At 38.3% G+C, this 22,582-nt stretch overlaps 1 protein-coding gene across 1 annotated transcript in view; it reads right to left on the bottom strand.

Moving 5' to 3' along the window:
* Nucleotides 1-22,582, bottom strand: part of LOC307179804 (disintegrin and metalloproteinase domain-containing protein 18-like) — a gene marked incomplete at its 3' end in the record, with an annotated part of 77,641 nt that overhangs the window by 22,882 nt on the left and 32,177 nt on the right. Inside the window, exons 12-15 of the mRNA XM_079909456.1 lie at nucleotides 19,062-19,245; nucleotides 8,447-8,542; nucleotides 6,430-6,628; nucleotides 1,543-1,648 (exon numbers count right to left, since the gene is read on the bottom strand). Of these exons, the coding sequence (XP_079765582.1) occupies nucleotides 1,543-1,648; nucleotides 6,430-6,628; nucleotides 8,447-8,542; nucleotides 19,062-19,245 (585 nt within the window). The remainder of the gene's footprint in view (nucleotides 1-1,542; nucleotides 1,649-6,429; nucleotides 6,629-8,446; nucleotides 8,543-19,061; nucleotides 19,246-22,582) is intronic.

A 22,582-nucleotide genomic window follows, 5' to 3' on the forward strand; every position in this document is an offset into this window, starting at 1 on the left:
TTGAGAGTTATTATAACGAAAGGACGTTGAATTTTTCTAATGCTTTTTCTGTACCTACTGAGATGACCATATGATTTTTATCCTTCATTTTATTAATGTGGTGTATCACATTCATTGATGTCTGGATATTGAACCATCCTTGCAACCCTGGGATATTTCCCACTGGATCATGGTGTATGTTCCTTTCAAAGTACTGTTAAATTTTTTATTTAAAAAAAATTTTCTTTGCATCTATGTTCATCAGGGATATTATTTCTCTTCCTGTTATGTCCTTGTCTGTCTTTGGTATTAGGGTAATACTAGCCTTGTAAAATGAGTTTGGAAGTGTTCTTTTCTAGTTTTTGGAAGACTTTCACAAGAATTTGTTAATTCTTTTTTTAAATGTTCGGTAGAATTCCCCAGTGGACTTGTTTGTTGGGAGGTGTTCAATTGCCAGTTCAATCACCTTATTTGCTATTGGTCTGTTCAGATTGTCTGTATAGTACATATAGGATACTCCAGTATTTCTCCCTACAGGGAAAAACTGGGTAATGGGCATTTTTGCCTGCTTCTTATGTACCGGGCCTGGGGGTATAGCAGCAGAGTGTATGTGTAGGGGTGTTCCTGTGTCCATTAAGAAGTGCTTTGATTTCTACAATAAATGGGACTCTAATGGAAGTGCCATTGATTAACAGTGCCAACCTGTTTGGAAGCCTGTTTCTTGGGTGTTAACTGCAAAAGCTGTGGTGCAGACATGTGTACAAGCTTCCAGCAGAAGATACTGGTGATTTGAATTAGGCTACAGGGAGATGCTGGAGGAGGAGGCTGCTGGCATTCCTGGTCCCTGGGCAGGATCAAAGGCAGGCCTTAGAAGCTTTTTAAATTAGAAGGCTGATTCTCAGTCAATACCTTTTAAAGCATGCACACAGACCCCTTTCCAGGTAAGACTGGAGATGGGCATTTTTGTCTGCTCCTTCTGTGCTGAACCCTGAGGGCATATTTATGAATGGAAGTCCCTTTGGCTATCAGAGTAAGATGACTTGGGGATCTGACCCTCAGGCAGCAGTGCAAAAGCTGGGGTGTAGAAATGTGTACAAGTTCTTTATAGGGAGATAGTGGTGACTTGGAGTGGGCTACAAAGAGATTGCAGGGAAAGTGTCTATAAGTTTCTCGAGTCTCTGGGGAAGATTGTAGTCAGCTCCTAGATGTGTGCTAACTTAGAAACTTAACCTTCAGGTAGCAACTTTCTTAGTATGCAGATGGAAGCCTTTCAGGGAAAGACTAGGAGATGGGTGATTTCATCTGTTCCCTCTGCACTAAGCCCACTTTCTACCTTCAGTAAGAAACATTAAATTTCTCTTAGTCTAGTCTCCTTACTAACACACTAGTAGGGAAAAAAATAAGAAAAAGGAGAACTGAGTTGCATAGAAGGAAAATACACATAATGTTATTTGAAAATATTCTCCAGATATACGATTTACTTTCCATTACTATTTAGTGTCTCTTGACAAGAAATATATAATTTTTATAACTCAATGAAACAATCATTTTCTATATACATACTTCTGTTCACAAGGTAATGGTTGGGAGTTTTTAAAACCACAGTTTCCAAGACTATTACGCAGAGAATTAACTTCTTCAAAACAGGCAAATGGAGCACCTTGAGCACCTTAAAATGAGAATATGTCCTAAATTATTATTCTCGATGCCAATAAAACATTTGTCGATAAAATACTAATGAAACTCATTGCATAAGCAAAAAAAATCATGGTCTTGATCATGCTATTTTTTTTTTGTCCCTGTGTGTTCCCTGTCAATGCAAGTGGAAAGAAACAATTGTCTTATCTGACAGAAAATAGAAAATTATTATATCTATTGTAGTAAATTATGTTATGGTTAAAAATAATTTGCTGACCCCTCCCTGTGGGAATGCATCCTTCCTAGTCCAATGTACGTCAGGCTTGACCTTGTAACTTGCTCTGCTTAATGAAATGAGAGATTTGAGATGTCAGTTGGGGCAAAACCGTCAGAACTAGTAGATTGAGTGCCATATTCTCCCTTTTTTCTCTGATGGGGGACAAGCAATGTTTCAAGTAGAGGCTCATCAGTCAGTCTGGGTGTCATAGTGAAGAGTAAGTGTATTAGATATGGAAATCGCAGAGGTTTGAGGTTCATTTCCATTTCAACAAACACAGGAATTGGTATGTAGATGTGTAATTCTACTGCAAAATATGCCTAAAATGTGGCATTGTAGTTGAAGCCTGGCAGCAGGGGGCAAGAAGGAGAGTAATGCACGCTGTGCAATGCGGAAACTTCTGGAGAATGTGTCTTGGTTACTCTTCGCTGAATGTGACCAGATGGTACAAATAAGAGAGAGATAAGGGAAACTCAGATAAGAATCAGTTATTTCAGAAACGGTAATAAAAAGAAATAGAGAAAGTTCAGAAATGTGTCCACCCTACAGGCATTGGGTTGGAGGATGACGGATGCTGGCTGCTGTAACCTGGCTAAGTCATTGTGTCGATGTGATTGTTCTGTGTCTAATCCATGGTGGGTGCTTCTCTGGTGGGTATTAACCTGGTGGATTAATACAAAGATCTTCACATTTTTTGTTCATGTCCACGTGTCTATCCACTTACTTCTATCCCAGAACTCTTGGCTCTAATCTTCCAATCTTCCAACATCCAGGCTTCCCACCGGCCTGCTTGGCCCTTTGTCACTGTCCATGGGTACCCCTCTAATCCAAACTCTGGCCATTTCTCCTTCATGGGAAATGGATGATCACGTGGTCAAAATCTTTTAAGGCATCCTCCCAAGTGAGGCTGCAGTGTGGCTACTGTCTTTTTTCAACTTATAACCAGTACTGAGCCAACACACCTGTATAAACAAGGCTGGGCTTGTTCCTCCTGCGTCTGCTGCTCATAATGAGAGCCCATGTATCTGCTGGTCAGAGCCGAGGAAGAAGCAAAGGTGGAAGAGGGTAGAAAGACATACTGATCTAGATTTCCTGTTCATGAATTTGTCTTCTGCCCTCTCTTTTTCCTGAGCTTGAATCCAGATGAACGAACGACTTCTATCTATTGAACCATCTAACTCAGTGGATTTGACATAACTGAGCTTACGATGCATAGTTCTCAACAATTGGTCACTTGATGTCCGAAAACCAGGTTTTTTACCTCTACAGGGGCCAGTAGTGTGCCCAGAGCTGTTCTGTCAAATTGGTATAATTTTCCAGTTTAGACGGCACAGCTCTGCTCTAGAACCCCAGGGAACTGCATTGCTATTCTCCCGAGAGGCCTGGTAGAAGCCCCACACGGCATTTTTCTTTTTCTCATAACCCACACTTCTGGTATTGGATTTCTCTGTTTTATGATTAAAAATGCAGGGCTGTCTGCACTGCAGCTTGGATATGCTGCAGAGGCCTTTCCTGTTTTTACCTCCCTCGATTTTAGCAATGTTTCAGGCCAACCGGTAAATGGAATCAAGCGGTACTTCCCCATCTACTGCCTCTAGAACCCACAGAGGCCTACCAGGCACTGGACTTGTTTCTCTGTCATATGAAATGCAAGATACATACAGTCCGTCTTCTACTTTGTAGAGGGTGTCAGGTCATGCCTCTGATCACTGGACTCCTAAAATTTTACTGATGTGATGGGTTCCTAAATATTTCTTGAGTCTTATCTCCTGCCCCTCGTAGTACATGCATTTTACTTAGTCCTCCAACATTCTAACTACACTTTGCTTATTTAGCCGGGTTAATACAAGAATCAATGATAAGGTGGATCAAAGTGACATTTTCTGGGATGTCCAAATCTCTTCAACTACATTATGACTGAAGGCAGGAGAGAGTAAACACAGCCCTGGAGCAAAACCCTAAATTAAAGACATGTGAATTCCATGTGAACGCAAACTGTTTCTAATTCTCTTTTCAGATAGGAAAAGGAAAGAATATATTTGCCAAGTCAATGGCTATGCTCCTACCACATAGTGGAGGTCACGCTGATCTGCTCCAGCACAGACACCACACCGGCAGCGTGGGTGCGTTACTTAATCTACTACTTGCCTGCATTTGCAGTAGATTACTATTATCTTCCAGGGACCATCTGTTTTCTGCAGGGTCAACTTAATGACCCACTGGGTCATTAAATGTAGATATTATATAGCCAACCACGTCTGCATCCTTTAGATCTTTAAGGGAAGCAATAACTCCTGGAAAGGCTACCTCCGTGGCCTCACCAAACAGACCAAGGAGCTATAGCTCCTGGAAAGGCTGCCTCCGTGGCCTCACCAAACAGACCAAGGAGCTAGGTATGGCACTGCACAAACTACCATCATGTCAACCCCAATGGTACACTCTAGGACTGAGAAAGGATTACCAAACGGACTTGTGGACCTGGTGGACCCATTATAAGCTGAAACTTGGCATGGACTCTACTTGTTCTCTGAGCCCTCAAAGTCCCTGCTCTCACAGAGAGACCATGATGAAACTGGGTTTCCAGGTACACATGCCAAATCGGACCTTGTCCACCAGTTTCCAAAATGCTTGGTTATTTCCCTTTCCCCAGTGAACAAACCCCTGATTAAATGGTTGTCGGTCCCATTTGGGGGTGCACTAGGAGAACTGTTCACATGTATATTTGCCAAAGTGTTGTGTGGTTTTCCTTCTGGGCCTTTTAGTGCCCATTCAGTCAATGGTTCTGAAAACTGGCAAAGACAAATAACATTTTCAAATACAAATGAGCATCGAAAAAGCAAAAAACAAGAAGCAAACAAATAAAAAGTAACATCCTAAAAGCACAGCATACAGAAAATCGCACTGACCTGTCATTTATGAGAGATCATAGCTCTGCAGCTCTGGCTGAAATTTGGTTAAGTCAACTTAATCTGAAACTTGTTACTAAAGACAAGTTTCAAATAATTAGAAAGACGATACGAATCACATACCATGTATTTGGTACAGACTATGAACCTTGTATTACAGCTGGGCAAATAACTGAACTTTGGTGTTATACTACCTTTACTCAATTAGCAAATGATTATATTTGAACGTCAGTAATTTTGATCTATTCAAATTTAATTTAATTCTTCTAAAAATACAAAATCATGTTGGAGTGTTATGAATAATGACTGTCTAAAAAGCAAGCATATATGCATGAGCTTTTGAGTCAGTCTCAAAAACTGTTTAAAAAGCAAAATATAAAAATGAATTTTGATCAGTTGCCTAAGACTACTGTTATCCTAGCAGTTCTTCCGTGAGGAAATATGATTATATGTGAATGAAATTCACTCTGAACTTTTAAAGTTTCAGGCCATTAAAATTAGATTATGAATGTGTAAAATAAAAGGAAATGAAGTAAACTTTCAGAATCTACTGACTTGCCATTCCAATCTCTATATACATAAATACAGCTCCTAATTTGAGCTGTAAACATGGATTTTTGCCCAGGTAGCTAAAACCAAAAATCAAATCATGAGGAAAGGAATGTACAATATTATCCTGGAAAATCTGAAACACTCCTACAAAAACTAACCTTTTTTCATTCCAAGTTAATCTTTATTGACCTTGTGATTCAGGTTTTTCCACTTCTAGAGTTGTGTGATATGTATTATTTCCTACAGAGGGATCCAAATTTAAGGCAAAAGAAATATGTAAGACAGGCCCCTCCAAGCCTCCGCCCAGGTGCCCTGGGACCTGGCACCTCCCATCAGGGGGCCAACGCCAGACCCAGGACCCCACAGGCCTTGCAGTCCACCCAGAGGGTACCCTTTGAGCATACAGCTCTGGAGAACAGAAGGGAGTGTGCTGCTGGGCCCCAGAGAAAGTGTGTGACAAAATGTAACAGCCCACCTAATACATAGAAATAAAAACAGAGAATCAGGCAAAATGAGGCAAAGAAGGAATATGTTCCCCCAGAAGAAGAACAAAACTAAGTGGAGATAAGCAGTCTTCTTGATAAAGAGTTCAAGGTAATGATCATATTAATACTAATATTAATTTTAACACTTAACTTTGTGTTGGAAAACTGTCAAGTCACAGTGGAAGATAATGTTTCTAAAACTCAAATTTTTAGTTGAAAGTCTGAGTTTTACCCTTGGCAACAAATTCTGCCAGTTGTTTTCCTTGAAGTCACAGGCTCACCTCACTCATTTTTGATAAAGTGTCTGCCAAACACCCAACTCTTATAAACACAGTTTGTCTCAATTATTATTTTAAGTAAAAATGGTGTTCCATGACACAAGTGGCTAGTTCAGCTCACAAATCAACCAGTTGCACAGGTGCTTTACCACATCCTCCCGTACGCAACAGACGCGCTTTATGTATCCTTCCCACCTATCATGCAGAATATTAAGACGATAAGATGTACTCAGAACTGAGGCCTAATAAAATTACTAATTTCTACTGCTTCATCAAAGACAAGAAAAAGAGAAATATATAAGAAAGAGCGATACCTTTTCCAAATATCTTGGCACACTGGTTATCGGTAGTTTGGCATCGTCCATTGTAACAGTATGCAGTTCCCAACCTGCACAACTGGCCGTTCATTGCATATGTGTCAGGAATGCAATCACTGGAAGTCCCATTGCAATACTCGGTAAAATCACACTCTTGATCGACACTTTTTCTACAGGGAGTGCCTGCTGCTGATATCTAGGAGGAAAATGAAAATCATGTTCTGTGAATGGCTATTCTCAATTACTTACTGAAGAGAAAATGAGATGTGTCTGATTATTGATACCTGAGGGAATAACAGAGACCGAAGGCTGAGTAGGAAAAGGCAGGTGCAGTATTCATGATGAAGCCTGAAGAAAAGTAACTGTCTCAAAGGACAAAAGGACCCCTCCAACAGAGCTCTGTGTTCTACATTGAGAGGCCGTCAGACTAACCAGCATTTGGAGGGAGACTACACAGATTAGTTTAAACATACTTGTTCCTCAAAATTGGAGCAACATTGCCTCTACCATTTTCTTCTTGGAGAGACCCAGGAGACAAACTAGCGGGTTTCATACACACTACTATATTTAAAATGGATAACCAACAAGGACCTACTGTATAGCACAGGGAACTCAGCTCAATGTTCTACACTAACCTAAATGGGAAAAGGATTTGAAAAATTTACTAGAACTGGAATTAAAATATTTTGCATTATGGAACTTGCTTTCTTATCCAAACATATGTCTTGAAGATCATATCATATATATGTATTTTTTTTTTTTTTTGCGGTACGCGGGCCTCTCATTGCTGTGGCCTCTCTCGTTGCGGAGCACAGGCTCCAGACACGCAGGCCCAGCGGCCATGGCTCACGAGCCCAGCCGCTCCGCGGCATGTGGGATCCTCCCGGACCGGGGCACAAACCCATGTCCCCTGCATCGGCAGGTGGACTCTCAACCACTGCGCCACCAGGGAAGCCCCCGAAGATAATATCATATTATTGCATGCAATTTAGCCTGCATTTATTAACTCCTGTACAATATACAATAATTTATGTAAACATTCCCATACCAGTAAATATTAAGTTTGCCTTTATGGTTTGCTATTGCAAATAATCCTGAAATTAATATATTTTTCCTGAGCTTTCCACACATGGTGATGTTTCTAGGGTATATACATAAGAGAGAAACTCATGATGATGAATTAACTTGATAATTTATACTCTATTCAAAGATATGCAAAAATTGCTCAGGAAAGGGATTATAACAATTCAAAATTCCACAAACACTGTGCAGAAAAGAGCTCTATCCCCATTTCTTAGACAATATCTGGCATTGTTGTTTTTAAGATTGCCATTTGGATGACACTGCGTTATCATTTTTATTTATGTTTATCTTAATTACTGCAGACGATCAGTGAACACATTGCAATTCTACTTTTCATTGTTGTAAATTGCCTGGGCACTCCCTTTGCCTGTGTGCGTGTGTGTGCGTGTGTGTGTGTGTGCGCGTGCGTGCGTGTGTGTGCGTGCGTGTGTGTGCGTTGTGTGCGTGTGTGTGCGTGTGTGCGCGTGTGTGTGTGTGCGTGTGTGTGTGTGTGCACGCGCGTGTGTGTGTGTGTGTGGTGTGCGATTCGACTTTTACTTATTAATGTGTGAGGGTTCTTTGCATATTCTCTATGTTACACATTTTGTTGGCTATACATGTTATATCTTTTTAGTTAGTCATTTACCATTTATTTTACTTTACAATTGCATGGAGAGTTGTTTTTTTTTTTTGTATAGCAGTGTATATGTTTATTCTACTCTTTATCTGATAAATTAGAAGATGGTAAACTGTGGTTTCAACATAATAGAATAATCAGTACTAATCTGAGATGCCTTCTCTATCTCATCGTAGGTGTCCTTATATACCTGTGGTTGTTTATGCACTCTTTACTTTGTTCCCCTGAATTATTTCTAGAGTCCTTCTATCAATTCAATTAATATAGCCTTCTATTATCACAGTTCAATTTCCAACATAAATGTTGGAAACTTACCTCACATTTTGATGTACAGCATGATCCAGAACCACATTTTACTGAGCCTTTCAGTTTACATGTATTATAATCACAGCAGTCCTTAAACTGACAATCCTAAAATTTCATAAGAAGAAATGCTATTTTAGTTCAACCACTTAACAGTTCTTGTTTCTCAGCGTCTACTTAATACTCTCTTGTGTTCAACTTTTCAACTACACATATACTTATATTCAGTGAAGCTTTACTATTTTACTATTTCTAGAATACCCAAAGGCACATACAACTATAAGAACTAAATAAATAACATCTAAAATAGTAGTTGATTGAAAAAAAATTTTAAAAATAAAAAAATAAAAAATAAATAAAATAAAATAGTAGTTGATCATTTACATTTACTACCGAAAATATTTGGTAATTAATTCATAAATTGCCAACATGGAAATATATCATCTGAATTCCTAAGAGAAAACTAACCCCAATTGTCTTTTTAGTAATTTGTTTAGTAAAGTTTCTCTTTGTGAATAAATAAAGCTAAAGTAGAGTTAGGCAATATATATAATAAAAATGCATTTAATATAGTAATCATGTGCCATGTTTTACTACAATGGAAATTAAAAAAGGATATGTCTACATATGTATTTTTACAAGGTAAACGGCAGTTAGCTGTTACTCAAATTAGGTGATAATTTAAATAAAGTTAACAAACCAAATTTTTTTTTAAGATGTTGGGGATAGGAGTTTATTAATTAATTAATTTATTTTTGCTGTGTTGGGTCTTCGTTTCTGTGCGAGGGCTTTCTCTAGCTGTGGCAAGCGGGCGCCACTCTTCATCGCAGTGCACGGGCCTCTCACTATCGTGGCCTCTCTTGTTGCGGAGCCCAGGCTCCAGACGCGCAGGCTCAGTAGTTGTGGCTCACGGGCCTAGTTGTTCCGCGGAGTGTGGGATCCTCCCAGACCAGGGCTCGAACCCGTGTCCCCTGCATTAGCAGGCAGACTCTCAACCACTGCGCCACCAGGGAAGCCCCAAACCAAATATTTTTTCATGTAAATACATTGCATTTATACAATTCTTTAATATTTTTATATTCTTAAAACTTTTTAAAATCAAATATTTTCCATTTTCTCAAAAATCTGTTTCAAAGATATTGTCCTTAATAGAAGGTAAGATTCTTCTTCATTTAAAATTTTCCAAATGTTTCCAATTTTTCACATGTTTATGTGAATAGCTATGTATTTATAAATATTCCCATTATAGAAATAACATAGAATATATGGAGTAAAAGTTGAAGCTGTGGTTATGCCCCACAGATTCTCCAGGGGTAATCACTGTGTATATTTCAGTGTTTAATGTTCCAAAGTCCAATATCACTATATGAGTGGATGTGTGTGTATATATTCTTTCATGAAAAGTAAACCAGGGTGCAAGCCCAAACACGTTTATCAAGACTTATTATGAGCAATCAGTTTAATTTATAACAAGGTAACTGGGAAATGGTGTCTCATTTTTTATTATTATTTCTCTGATTACTAGTGCATTTGAACATGAATTTGCATTTTGTACAATTTTATTTATGAATTAAGTAATCACCGCACAATTTTCACCATTTTGCATAGGGATTTTTGTTTGTTTTCCTCTTTTCCCTTTAAATAGTAGGAGCAGCTTTCTTATAATCTCCAATTACCTTTTTTCTCTTCTATATGTTGAGAACATTTCTTTGTAGTCTATTGTTGATCTTATTCGTGGTGTCTGTCATTTTCTGTAATTTGTAACATTCTTCTTCCTTTATGACTATGGGGCTTTATGTCTCATCACCAAGACCTCCATTATGCCAAGACTATAAAATATTACCAATACTTGTATTTTATTGCTTTTTAAAACTTATAGATTTTTTTTTTGAAATGTATTCCTCTATATTTTGTGGAGTATTTACTCCAGTATTTATTACTAGTCACCTTATTTGTGAATACAGGAACAAATAAATGTACACACCTGCATGTGTGTGGGTCAGTGCAAAAACAGAGCTTCCACTTGTGTAAAATGGGGGATATTTATGAAGACATAGGTGTGAATGCCATTCTGCCAAAAACTACCTGGAACACATCTGAGTTGAAAAAGTTGCATTTATTACTAGTTTCCGGAAAGGAAAACACACACCATGGGGAACTTTATATACCTCAGTGAAAGGATCTAATTATAGAATCTGGGCTCCTTTTAGGTGATTTGGGGAGGGTTTAAGGAATCTAGACTTTGCTAGACTAGATACTGTCAGAAACCAGGGGTTCATCTATAGTTGGGTACCTTAATAATTCTTATCTAGACGAAGAAAGACTGTACTGATGCTAGGGTTGAAATTGGTAAAGGAATTATTCCTATTAGCCAGGAAAGGATGGTGTTTGGTCATTATTGTGACTTGGACAATTTTCAGGTTTTACCGTCCTCAGACATAAAGTGAATGCCCTTGCTTAAAGAGTGGCCTTGCATTTTTTCCTTCATCCATTACGGTTACAGATGTTGACCTTGTATACAATTGTTTATTTTCAAAAGGAGAACATTGCAGCCTGTCTGTGAATGCCAGGCCAGCTCCTAGCAACACAGAGGCCCAGCTGATAATAGGTCAGATCCTACATGTCAAGGATTATTTCTCCCTTACTCATACGGAATGCTTTGGATTTATAGATAAACCCTTATGACATTAACTATTTCCACCCTGGAAATAAAATGTCATATATCTATATAACTTTTTTTTTTTTTTTTGCGGTACGTGGGCCTCTCACTGTTGTGGCCTCTCCCATTGCGGAGCACAAGCTCAGCGGCCATGGCTCACAGGCCCAGCCGCTCCGCGGCATATGGGATCTTCCCGAACAGGGGCACGAACCCGTGTCCCCTGCATCAGCAGGCGGACTCTCAACCACTGCGCCACCAGGGAAGCCCTCTATATAACTTTTACATATTTAGAGAGTTAAATCAATTGATAGATATAAATGCTGATATATAAATAGATAGAGATGTATAGATGGCCCAGTACCACAGTGAATGAAATTAAACAGCCTTGCAGTATGTTCTGATATTTTGTAATGCAAAATTACCCCCAAGTCAATTCTTTTTCTAAAAAGTTCCTTTGTAGTTATCTACAAGAATCTAAAAGAAAACAAACAAATGTACATAAAACAGAAACATATTCACAGATACAGAGAACAAACTAGTGGTCACCAGCTGGGAAAAGGAAGGGGAGGAGGGGCAAGATAGGGGGATTAAGAGATACAAACTACTATGTATAAAATAAATAAGCAACAAGGATATATTGCATAGCATAAAGAAATATAGCCATTATTTTTTAATAACTTTAAATGGAGTACAATTTATAAAAATACTGAAAAATCAGAAAGTCCTTTTGTATTCTTCCTTAGTTCTCTTTCAGAAAAACTTTTGAATAAACCTTCCAAGTAACTTTATTCCTAATGGGGTATTCTAAATATACCAGAGTCAATCTTCACCCACTCACACACATCCTATGTTATTATAAAGATAATTACATTATACATGCATTCATTCAATCAATAAGTATTTGTTGAGTGTGGAGTATACATCAGACACTATTCTATGTGCTGGTGATGCAGCAATAATCAAGCCATAGACTATCTATTCACTTTGTTATTTTGTTGTTGTTGTTCTTTTGCCAATACCACCTGGGGTGTGTGTGTGTGTGTGTGTGTGTGTGTGTGTGTGTGTATTTAATTTGCTATGGATGATTACTGTTCCAAATTATTAAAATATTCATGCACTTGGTTAATTTTTGTTTCTAGATGAAATTTAGGATCTGCTTTTGCAGAAGAGTAGTTCAATTTGGGTTAAAAGGGGCATGTTGGTGGGGATTTAATAAAGAATGAATTGGATGTAGTTTGACTTTAAAAGAAATAGCTATCTATTTATTCCAATTTCCATGTGTCTTTCAGTTTTGTTAAATCATTTATACCTTTGAAGTCCTGGAAAGAACTTATTAACTTTATTCCTATTTGTTACATAGTTTTTATTTTCTTAAGAGTGTAGTAAACTTGCCTTTTTAATTTCATTCTCTATTTATTGACTTTTAAAAAATAAAGACTATTATTTTTGTCTTAGGTATTCCACTACTGTATTCCAAGCGCAACATTTTTCTTTATTGTCAAATATAATGGATCTACTTCTAATGATTCATTATTATGTATTAAATTTCTTATAAATTACTGGTAGAAAGTTTCTTCAAATTAATGATATTAAGTTTTATTCTGAAGCACGTTTTTGAGGAAGGAGTATTTAGTGTTATAGATTCTTCCTCAATTAGTTGTGATAACGATATGTTTTTTCTTTGTTTAGTATAATAATCCCATGAATAAATTAATTTATTAGCATTCTTCAGAATAAACCTCATTTGGGCATACTTTTCTTTTGATTATACTTGTGGATTTACCTGTTAATATTTATCATAGGAAACTTGCATCTATGTTTGTTACACTAGACCATAGTGTGTGTTTGTGTGTGTGACTTTGTGATGCTGAATTTTTCTTTACTACTAAAATTAGTTGAAAATTGTATGTTTATTATCTGCCAACTAGTTCAAATCAGACGCTGTCCACATGTGGTTGGTAGACCTCAGGAGGTCTCTAAGATATTTTTAGTGGGTCTATAAGGTCAAAAAGTTTCTTAATAGTAATTAGACTTTATTTGCCTTTTATATTGTGCCGACATTTGCACTGATCAGGTAAAAGCAATAGTGGATAAAACTGCTGGTGCTCTAGTTTGAATCAAAGCTAGTGGTCATTATATTATTCACCGTCATGCACTCTAAAAAAAAACAGTTTCATTTAAGAATACCTTTGGTAAAGCTGTAAAAAATTACTAATTTGCTAAATTTTTTTTTTTTTTTTTTTCGATACGCGGGCCTCTCACTGTTGTGGCCTCTCCCGTTGCGGAGCACAGGCTCCGGACGCACAGGCTCAGTGGCCATGGCTCACGGGCCCAGCCGCTCCGCAGCATGTGGGATCCTCCCGGACTGGGGCATGAACCCGTGTCCCCTGCATCTGCAGGCGGACTCTCAACCACTGCGCCACCAGGGAAGCCCTAATTTGCTAAATTTTATCATTTGAATACTCCCTTAATATTGTGACAAATGGAGAGCATGCATAAGCTCTTTTCATGCATAACCACAATATCTTCTCAATTACTACAGATTCTCAAGGAAAACACTGATGTGATTGTTTGAATTACAGACCGAATAGTCACATTTACCATAGAAAACAAGTTTTTATATGAAAGAACAACTTACAGACAAACCGTGGTTATTCAGGTTTGGGTATTTGGCAGACGTTTTCTTAAAAGTGAATGAGGTATGCCTGTTACTTCAAGGAAAACAACTGAATTTGAATCTTTCAAGTGAAAATTAGAATTTTGGAAAACTTTTACCCATCGACAGAGACTTTATTTTCCCATTACTTTTCTGACGATATTAGTGATGATATTAATGAATATAAGATTATGGTATATCATAATGAAATATGTCAACATTTAGAAACTGCATAATTCAGTGAACCAAATGACCAACACATGATGTTACAAAAATATACATGTGTAAAAGGTCCACTTGAATTGTAATATAGACCAATGGGCTTTAGTGTAATGGGGTATAAATAATCCACTAATTTTGGTTTCAGATTTAACAATACAACTAACCTTTTAGAAATTTTCACTTTTCAAGTTTGGTGTAGCAACAAAGTAGAATATGCACAGTTTTCTGAAAAGTTATTAAAATTCCCTTCCATTTTATAACTATATAATTGTTTGAGGATGGATTGGGACTGCATCTGGAGATGACGAATTTGGAGAGAAATCATAATCTCATCAATATCGATTCCTCCAATCTTAAAATATGGCATATTCTTGAATTTATTAAATACTTCCATGATTTCTCTTAGCAATACTTTGCAGTTTTCTATTTAGTGGTCTTGTACATATTTTATTAGATACATTCTTAAACATTTTATGTTTCTTGGTGCTATTGTAAATGGTGTTATTTTAAAATTTCCTTTTCTAATTTATTGCTGATATAAAGAAGTCTTTTGACTTTTGTGAATTATGTAACCAATGACCTTGGTAAATACACTTATATATGCAAATTATAATTTATTTCTAGATTATTTGGATTTTCATTGTACCCAATCATATTATTAGGAATGACAGTTAAATTTCTTCACTTCCAATTGTTATACATTTTCTTAATTAATGTTAGTCTTGATTTTTTTCTTTACTACTGTTAGTAGAGGCTTATCGATTTTATTTATTTAATTAATTAAATTTATTTATAACAAGAACTTGCATTTGGTTGTAGGATGTTTGGATACAGAATCTATACTGACCATGAAGGTGTGATGGGTATTCTGATGTCAGCACTGTTAGCACAGCTAACCAATCATTCTCTAATGATCTTGGTTTTCATTACATTTCATTTTCATGTAGTTCAAATTACTGTCTACTTTCCCTACTGATTTCTTCATCCAGGTTATATTCTCCTTCCTGATTTCTACCCTGGTAGTTTCAGGCATTTATACTTGTCCTTTCCTATTCTTGTAGCTTATACTCCACATATTGGGGAACCAATGTGAGGATCTGTCAGCTTCTAAGTGTGTCACCTCAGTGGGTCACTAAAGAACAGGCAACATGAACACAGGTTAGGATAATGAACCTATTGGATCTACTGTTAAGATGGATTTTTCAAAGATGCCAGGTATCACCTGGATTCTCTGTAGGCCTACGCTACGCATGATAGCAGTTTGAGTCCTCTTATGTGAGTCTGTTAAGTAAAGATTCTCTATTCAGTCATCCTACAGTGATCTGGGTATTCCCCATTCCCCAGTGAACAGCTACCGCAAATGGCTGGAGGTCACTTTGGAGGGGAATAATTGAGGAAGTTGCTACTTTATATCCTTACTTGGGCATTGTAGGATCTCACCCTCAACTTGAACAATGAGCTCTGGCTCTGAGACTAGCTTGGGTCCAGAAATTTAGCAAGGGATTGTGAATTTCCATTAGTAGTAATTGGCACCAGTCCTTTGCTCATCTCTTCCTAATTTTCAGTTACATACATCAAGGGATATCATAATTGACTACCCAGATCTCTTTTTTTAAATATAAATTTATTTTTTACTTATTTATTTTTGGCTGTGTTGGGTCTTCGTTGCTGCACACAGGCTTTCTCTAGCTGCGGCGAGTGGGGGCTGCTCTTCGTTGCAGTGTGTGGCCTTCTAATTGTGGTGGCTTCTCTTGTTGTGGAGCACAGGCTCTAAGTACACGGGCTTCAGCAGTTGTGGCACACGGGCTTCAGCAGTTGTGGCTCGTGGGCTCTAGAGCACAGGCTCAAGAGTGTGGCGCACAGGCTTAGTTGCTCTGTGCCATGTGGGATCTTCCGGGACCAGGGATCGAGCCCATGTCCCCTGCATTGGCAGGCGGATTCTTAACCACTGTGCCACCAGGGAAGTCCCTACCCAGATCTCTCTTAATCACAGCCACTTGACCTCTGCTATTCTGGAATTCAAGCATCCCTAGTGACACTGGGTGCCCAACTCCATGATGGTACTTCCAACCATCGACCCTAGTCTATAGAAGAAAGCTACCACTGAGATCTTCAACCACATCAGGATCTCCTCAGAAGTGCATTTCCTCATTGCTTTAGTGAAAGGAGTGTACTCTGGGCCATCCGGATAATTAGGTGCTAGATTTTGTAGTATCCTTATGTTCTATTAAAATATGGCCACAACTCTGAACTTTTGACCCCTTCTGTATTACTCCGTTAAGGTTGTTCTGGCATATCAACCTCATTTATTGTAGGCCAGATTGTTTCCCATCTTCAAGGTTCCATCCAGTGGCAAATCAAGGCTGGCCCCAGGTTACCTTGCCAAGGTATTAAACCCTGATTCACTAGACAGCATCCTCCTTTTCAAGGCTTATACTTTAATATCTTGGGGTCAACATCCTTAACATCCATCCCTGGCATGTTCTCCATGTTCTTGTCCACACATACTAGCAAATTCTACAATTTAAAAAAAATAACTTTATTCCAATAGCAGAGGGTATGTCTTCACTTGGGCTGCGTTTAGACTTGAGACTAGTTAGTGGTCTAGTACCAACAAGGGAAGGCAGGGACAGATCTTGAGAAGAACAGGCATCGTCTTGTGAGACATCCGTCTCATCTAAGTCTCTCTGGTCCACAGGCAATGTGATGCTGCTCTGCCTCACCATGGGGAGAGCAGTAACTTCACAGCCCAGGGGGTTCTGAGGGATTTGGAGGTGTTAAGTTTCTCCAGTGCATCTATTCAAATGTGCCAAGCCCAGAAATGAGTACATGAGTACATATTACTATCTGGCCAGCATGAAATCCACTTTCAGAAACCTATCTTGAGTGTCTGCTTCCTAGGACAATTTCTGGTCCAGCTAATGTGGTTTGAGTTTCTCCAGATACAGACTCTGAAACAGTGATGCATATGAGTAATTTATTTGAAAGGCGTATTAGTTCCCTGCTGATGCTGTGACAAATGACCACAAACATGGCGACTTAAAATAACCCAAGTTAATTTCCTCATACTTTCTGTAGCTCAGAACTTCAGACAGGCAAACTAGGTCAGGTCCTCTGCTTACAGTCTCACAAGGGTAAAACCAAGATGTGGGAAAAAGCTTCCTGTTTCTTTGGTGGCTGTCAGCCAAGGGCTTGTCTTTTCTCCAAGAAACTATCAGCGTTTCTTCTTGTGCTTCCACGTGTCTTCATCCAGCAGTAGCGCCTTGAGCCCCCTTCTGCCACATCTCTCTGACTTCACCTGGAGAACATTCTCTGTTTCTAAGGGCTCATGTGATTAGCCAGGACCCACCCAGATAATCCAGGATAATGTCCCCTCTTTAATGTCCATACCCTTAATTAGTTCTGCACATTACCTTCTGCCATGTAATATGCATATCCACAAATTCCAGAGCTTCGAGTGAGGATGTATTTGAAGGTCCATTCTGCCAACCACCAAAGCGCTGGTATAGGATGTTAGGGAAGGGACGCAAGCCAGTACGAGTGGGTTTGTGAACTGTTTGCTGCTCCTGTAAGATAAAGCTAAATCCCACAAGTACCTCTGGGAAATGACACAGAATAGGGGACAGCAAACATTTTCTGTAAAGGATGAAATAGCACATAGTTTCAGTTTTGCTGAAATGCTGTGCCACATGGTCTCTGTTGCAACTATTCAACTCTGCTGTTGTAGCACAAAAAGAGTCATAAACAATATGTAAACATATGGGTGTGGCTGCATTCCAATTAGGTAACATTTACAAAACTAAGTGGCAGCTGAATTTGGCCCACTGGCTATGGTTTGTAGAACTTTGATGTAAAGCTTGCCTCAGAAAATTTCCTCCTAAGGGGCAAGGAATCTGGGACATTTATTTACCATCATACTTATCTGAGGGCTGATCGATAGTCCTGAGTACATTAAGTCCTCCCTGATAACTGGCTGAGTATTCTACTCTATTGAGGCCAGAGGAAGCACTGCAACAGAAAGTATCAGATACTTGAAGCAAAAACACTCTACAGGAACAGTCAATGCCAAGGAAATACTGGCAGAGCATTGACAGCATCTGCTGTAAGTGTTAATCGGCCTACAGCCTGCAGTTGTGGAAATTCACAATGTGTAGATTTAGCCCTAGATTATGTTGCTTCATTTTATCCTTCATTAAATATAACTAGAGTATTTGGCAAGTAATTGGTACATATTTTGGGGTAGGTGAATGCAAGATGAGCACAGTACTATGTATTTACCAAAAAAACTAAGATGACATTGGAAAATCTGAGATAGTTGGAAAACATGTATACATATATAGAAAGACACACACACACATACATGTATGTATAAACTTTAGGAAATGGTACATGATTAAGAGAATGTGTAGGGATTTAAAGTTATGTAAACAGGTAGTGGTTAGCTATTTTTGTAGGTGGATAAAAAATTCATATAACTGCTGGGGGAGTAATCATGAAGAAATTTTTTTAATTTAAATAGGGGGAATTATTAAATATTACAAAATAATGATATAACATACTAAATATCTGGTCCTATCACTTGAAAACAGTGTCGTGCACTGAGCATTCGGTTGGTGGAGCTATAGGAGATTACACATTCATATTTAGAATGAGTAAACAGAACAAATTTTGATCATCCTGAAACTGGGAAATGCAGGAATGTTTGAGAATAATTAAGAAACATCCATTATAATGTTTAGACATCCTTGCAACCATAAGAAACAGAAAAAAGTTGGACCAAATTCAGAAGTTTGTAGAGAAAACAGAGACTGAGGTCATATGATTTGGCTAAAAGGGAATTCATTTAGTCCATATATTCAAAATCTCTCTGCTGCTATAATTGTGAACGGTGTCTTCAAACCAAGGTTTCACGACTCATTTGTCTTCTCAGCTGAAGAGGTGTGGGGAAATGATTCATACGTCTTAATTTATCCTCATTTTCACATCTTAATTCTACTGGAGACTTAGTTGCATATATCATTCCATATATGCCATGACCACTTACTGGAAACATAAGAAATGGTGCTCAGATTTCAGTCTTAATTACTCACCTGTTCACTGTCACAGTCACATTCTTCCTGAGGTTCCAAAATCCCATTACCACACACCGACTGATTTTGATATAATGGTTTCAGTTTTGAAAAGTTCTGAAGACACTGACCCTCAAATGTTGAAACAAAATATCTATAGTCACGCATGCTGCAGTTGCTAAACATCTTTACACCACTGGAAACCCTAAAAGGAAATAACAGTCCTCAGGTTAAGTAAACCTAGCTAATAAAACCACGTCTAAACAATGCTCCATGTATAATGATACGAATTGCAGGATGGCTCAAACGAAAAACTTGTACCTTGGTGGAGACAAAGTCAAACATGATTAATTTTTAATTTATCATTGTTTATCTTTAACATTAAAAAAATAAGCATTGAAAGTGTATCTTTACAGGAAAGCAATAAGGTATAATGGTTAAATCTGTCTATCTATCACCTATCTATCTACCTACCTATCATCACCTATCTTTCTCCTTACCTAATATGCTCTTCTCTTACATATTGAAAGCTTCCTTCCCTTATTTCCATTAAATATTTGCTCAAATGTCACCTTCTAGAGAGGTCTACCTTGACATTATCTGAAATTGTGTTCCCTCCCATATTCTCCTTCCAATTTCAATATTCATTATTCTACATAGTAGTTTCACATCATGTAAAAATAAGATTTTTTGTTTGTATCTTTTAATATATTTTCACATGACCTAAATTTTACACTAAAATATAAGTCCCTTGAAGTTTTATATTTTCATGTTCATTTCCAGTGGGCTGTCTAGTAGCTAGGTCTAACAGATGTCCAATAGACATTTCAAATACGCGAGGTACAGTATTGAACTACTGTTCTTCCCCACCAAGTCTGCTCCATCCACTGTTCTCAGTTGCTGGCAACTCCATTCTTCTGGTAGCTCAGGTTGATAACATGGGTGTGACCCTGGACTTTCTGCACTAATACACACACACACACACACACACACACACACACACATGAATATAACACATCCAATTAACAATTTTTATATGGATTACATGTTGAAATGATAATATTTCAGATAGACTGGGTTAAATAAAATAATTTATTAAAATACATCACTAATTAATTTTATCTGCTTAAAAAATTTTTTAATGTAGCTACTCTAAAATTTAAAGTTCTACATGTGGCTCACATTTCATTTCTATTGCACAGTGCCACTCTACGCAATCATGTCTGAAATAATCATGCCTGAACAGCTATATCTGAGATGACAGAAGTCCTGGGTTGTCTCCTGAGCCTTCGAGGAAAGAAATATCTAATTGCCAAGGTTTCAGAGTTGGTAGTGTCTGAGAAAAAGAGTGAAATGCTTTAGCCTTTACCGGCATAGCCATTTGTAATGGGATAAATAAGGGAAACTGGGAGGAATATCACAAGCAATAATAGTATTTAAGCAAACTTCTCTATTACTTTTAACTACATTGTTTGTTTTTTTAAAAGGAACATTTATTTATTTTTGGCTGCATCGGGTCTTTGTTGCTGTGCGCGGGCTTTCTCTAGTTGCAGCGAGTGGGGGCTAATCTTCGTTGCGGTGTGTGGGCGTCTCATTGCGGTGGCTTCTTTTGTTGCGGAGCACGGGCTCTAGGCATGCGGGCTTCAGTAGCTGTGGCTCGCAGGCTCAGTAGTTGTGGCGCGCGGGCTCTAGAGCACAGGCTCAGTAGTTGTGGCGCATGGGCTTAGCTGCTCTGTGGCATGTGGGATCTTCCCAGACCGGGGATCAAACCCGTGTACCCTGTGTTGGCAGGCGGATTCTTAATCACTGCGCCACCAGGGAAGTCGCAACTACATTGTTTTAATCGGCATCTGTGCCATTCTGTTTCTGTAGGCCACTCTCATGCAAAAAGCTACGAACTCTGAGCACTGACATCCTTTTACACAAAATTAGTTTAAAAATACACAGGGACTCAGAGGTTATTTTCTACTTGGACCACATGTTTTCTGAGTGAAAATTAAAAGTATTAGTTAGAACTTGGAACTTTTATTTAAGGTGGGTACAAAACAATTTAATTTTTAAAATCTTTTCTTAAAAGATGGCCATGGGGGGCTTCCCTGGTAGTGCAGTGGTTGGGAGTCCGCCTGCCGATGCAGGGGACGCGGGTTCATGCCCCGGTCCGGGAGGATCCCACGTACCGCGGAGCAGCTGGGCCCGTGAGCCATGGCCGCTGAGCCTGTGCGTCCGGAGCCTGTGCTCCGCAACGGGAGAGGCCACAACAGTGAGAGGCCCGCGTACCACAAAAAAAAAAAAAAAAAAGATGGCCATGGGAAGGAAGAAATGCAAGTGATATATATATATACACACACATACATACATATATAATAGACACAAGGCATTTGAAACAAATATTAAATAATTGGCTTTTTGTGGGGAAGACTACCTCTGGGTCTAAAGACAGCTATAAAATAAGTTGGGCTAAGGCAGCTGCCTTGAAATACTTTGATTTCTTATCCAAAGTTCCAATTGTGGGGTAGGAAAAAAAATTGAAATAATTATTTCAGGAGAACGCAGCATCCTCTGCAGCCCTAACTGTTTCTGATTCCATGGGCATTAACTTGGCAAAATGTCAACTATCTGCTCTCTTTTACATAGGCACTTCGGTAGCTGTTTGAATGAATCTTAAATTTGTAATTACAAAATATGTCTTCAACAAGTCCAACAATCCTATCACTTTCCTAAGTCATTTCTAAGTTCCAGTCTCCAAGATAAGTGTTTCACATCTTCTATCAAAGCTTTCTATCAGAATAAACCAGATTCCCTACATCTTTACACCTCCATTAACCAGATTCCCTACGTCTCTATCTGTTTACTCTCCTAATGTTCTATCACAGTAACTGAATTTATCCTCTCCTCTCTAATTTCCTCCATGATTTTGCTCTTAACTCTTCATATGTCCAAAATCATCTTTTCTTCCTCTTCTCTTCATTTTGATCAATCTATAGATAATATGTCATGTCTCCCATCAATAAAATCCCTCCTTTGATTATAAATCCCACCTCATAATCCCCAAAAGGTTGCCTGTATCCTTCATCTCCATCCTATTGCCCCCCACAGAGTTTATCAGGTTCCTTAAAAAGAATCTAAAATATTGATTGGGATTGCACTGAATTTATAAACCTCTTCTGAAAAAATTAGACATTCTAATAGGTCATCTATCTTCTTAGTGCTGGTATACACATACTTGTACACATAGTAATGGTTTTCAAGATGGATCACCCTGATGAATTTTTTGATGTTGTTGTTGTTCTGACTGCGTACTGAGGCTGTGGCCTCTATGTAGGTAGTCAAGCATAATAACTGCAAAGAAGGACAATTATTTTCCTCTTCAAATCTTTTCTTCTTTTTTTTCCCCTCAAAGTAATAGCCAAAGCTACTAGTACTACGTTATATTGTTAAGGGTGATTTTGCCTTGAGCAACAGATACAACAAGAACAAAAACAACAACAGTATCTATGTGAATTCAATATTTCATAGTCTTCATAAATCTTTAAAGTTTCCCT

The sequence above is a fragment of the Stenella coeruleoalba genome (genome assembly GCF_951394435.1).
Source record: "Stenella coeruleoalba genome assembly, chromosome: 21".
Lineage (NCBI taxonomy): Eukaryota > Metazoa > Chordata > Mammalia > Artiodactyla > Delphinidae > Stenella > Stenella coeruleoalba.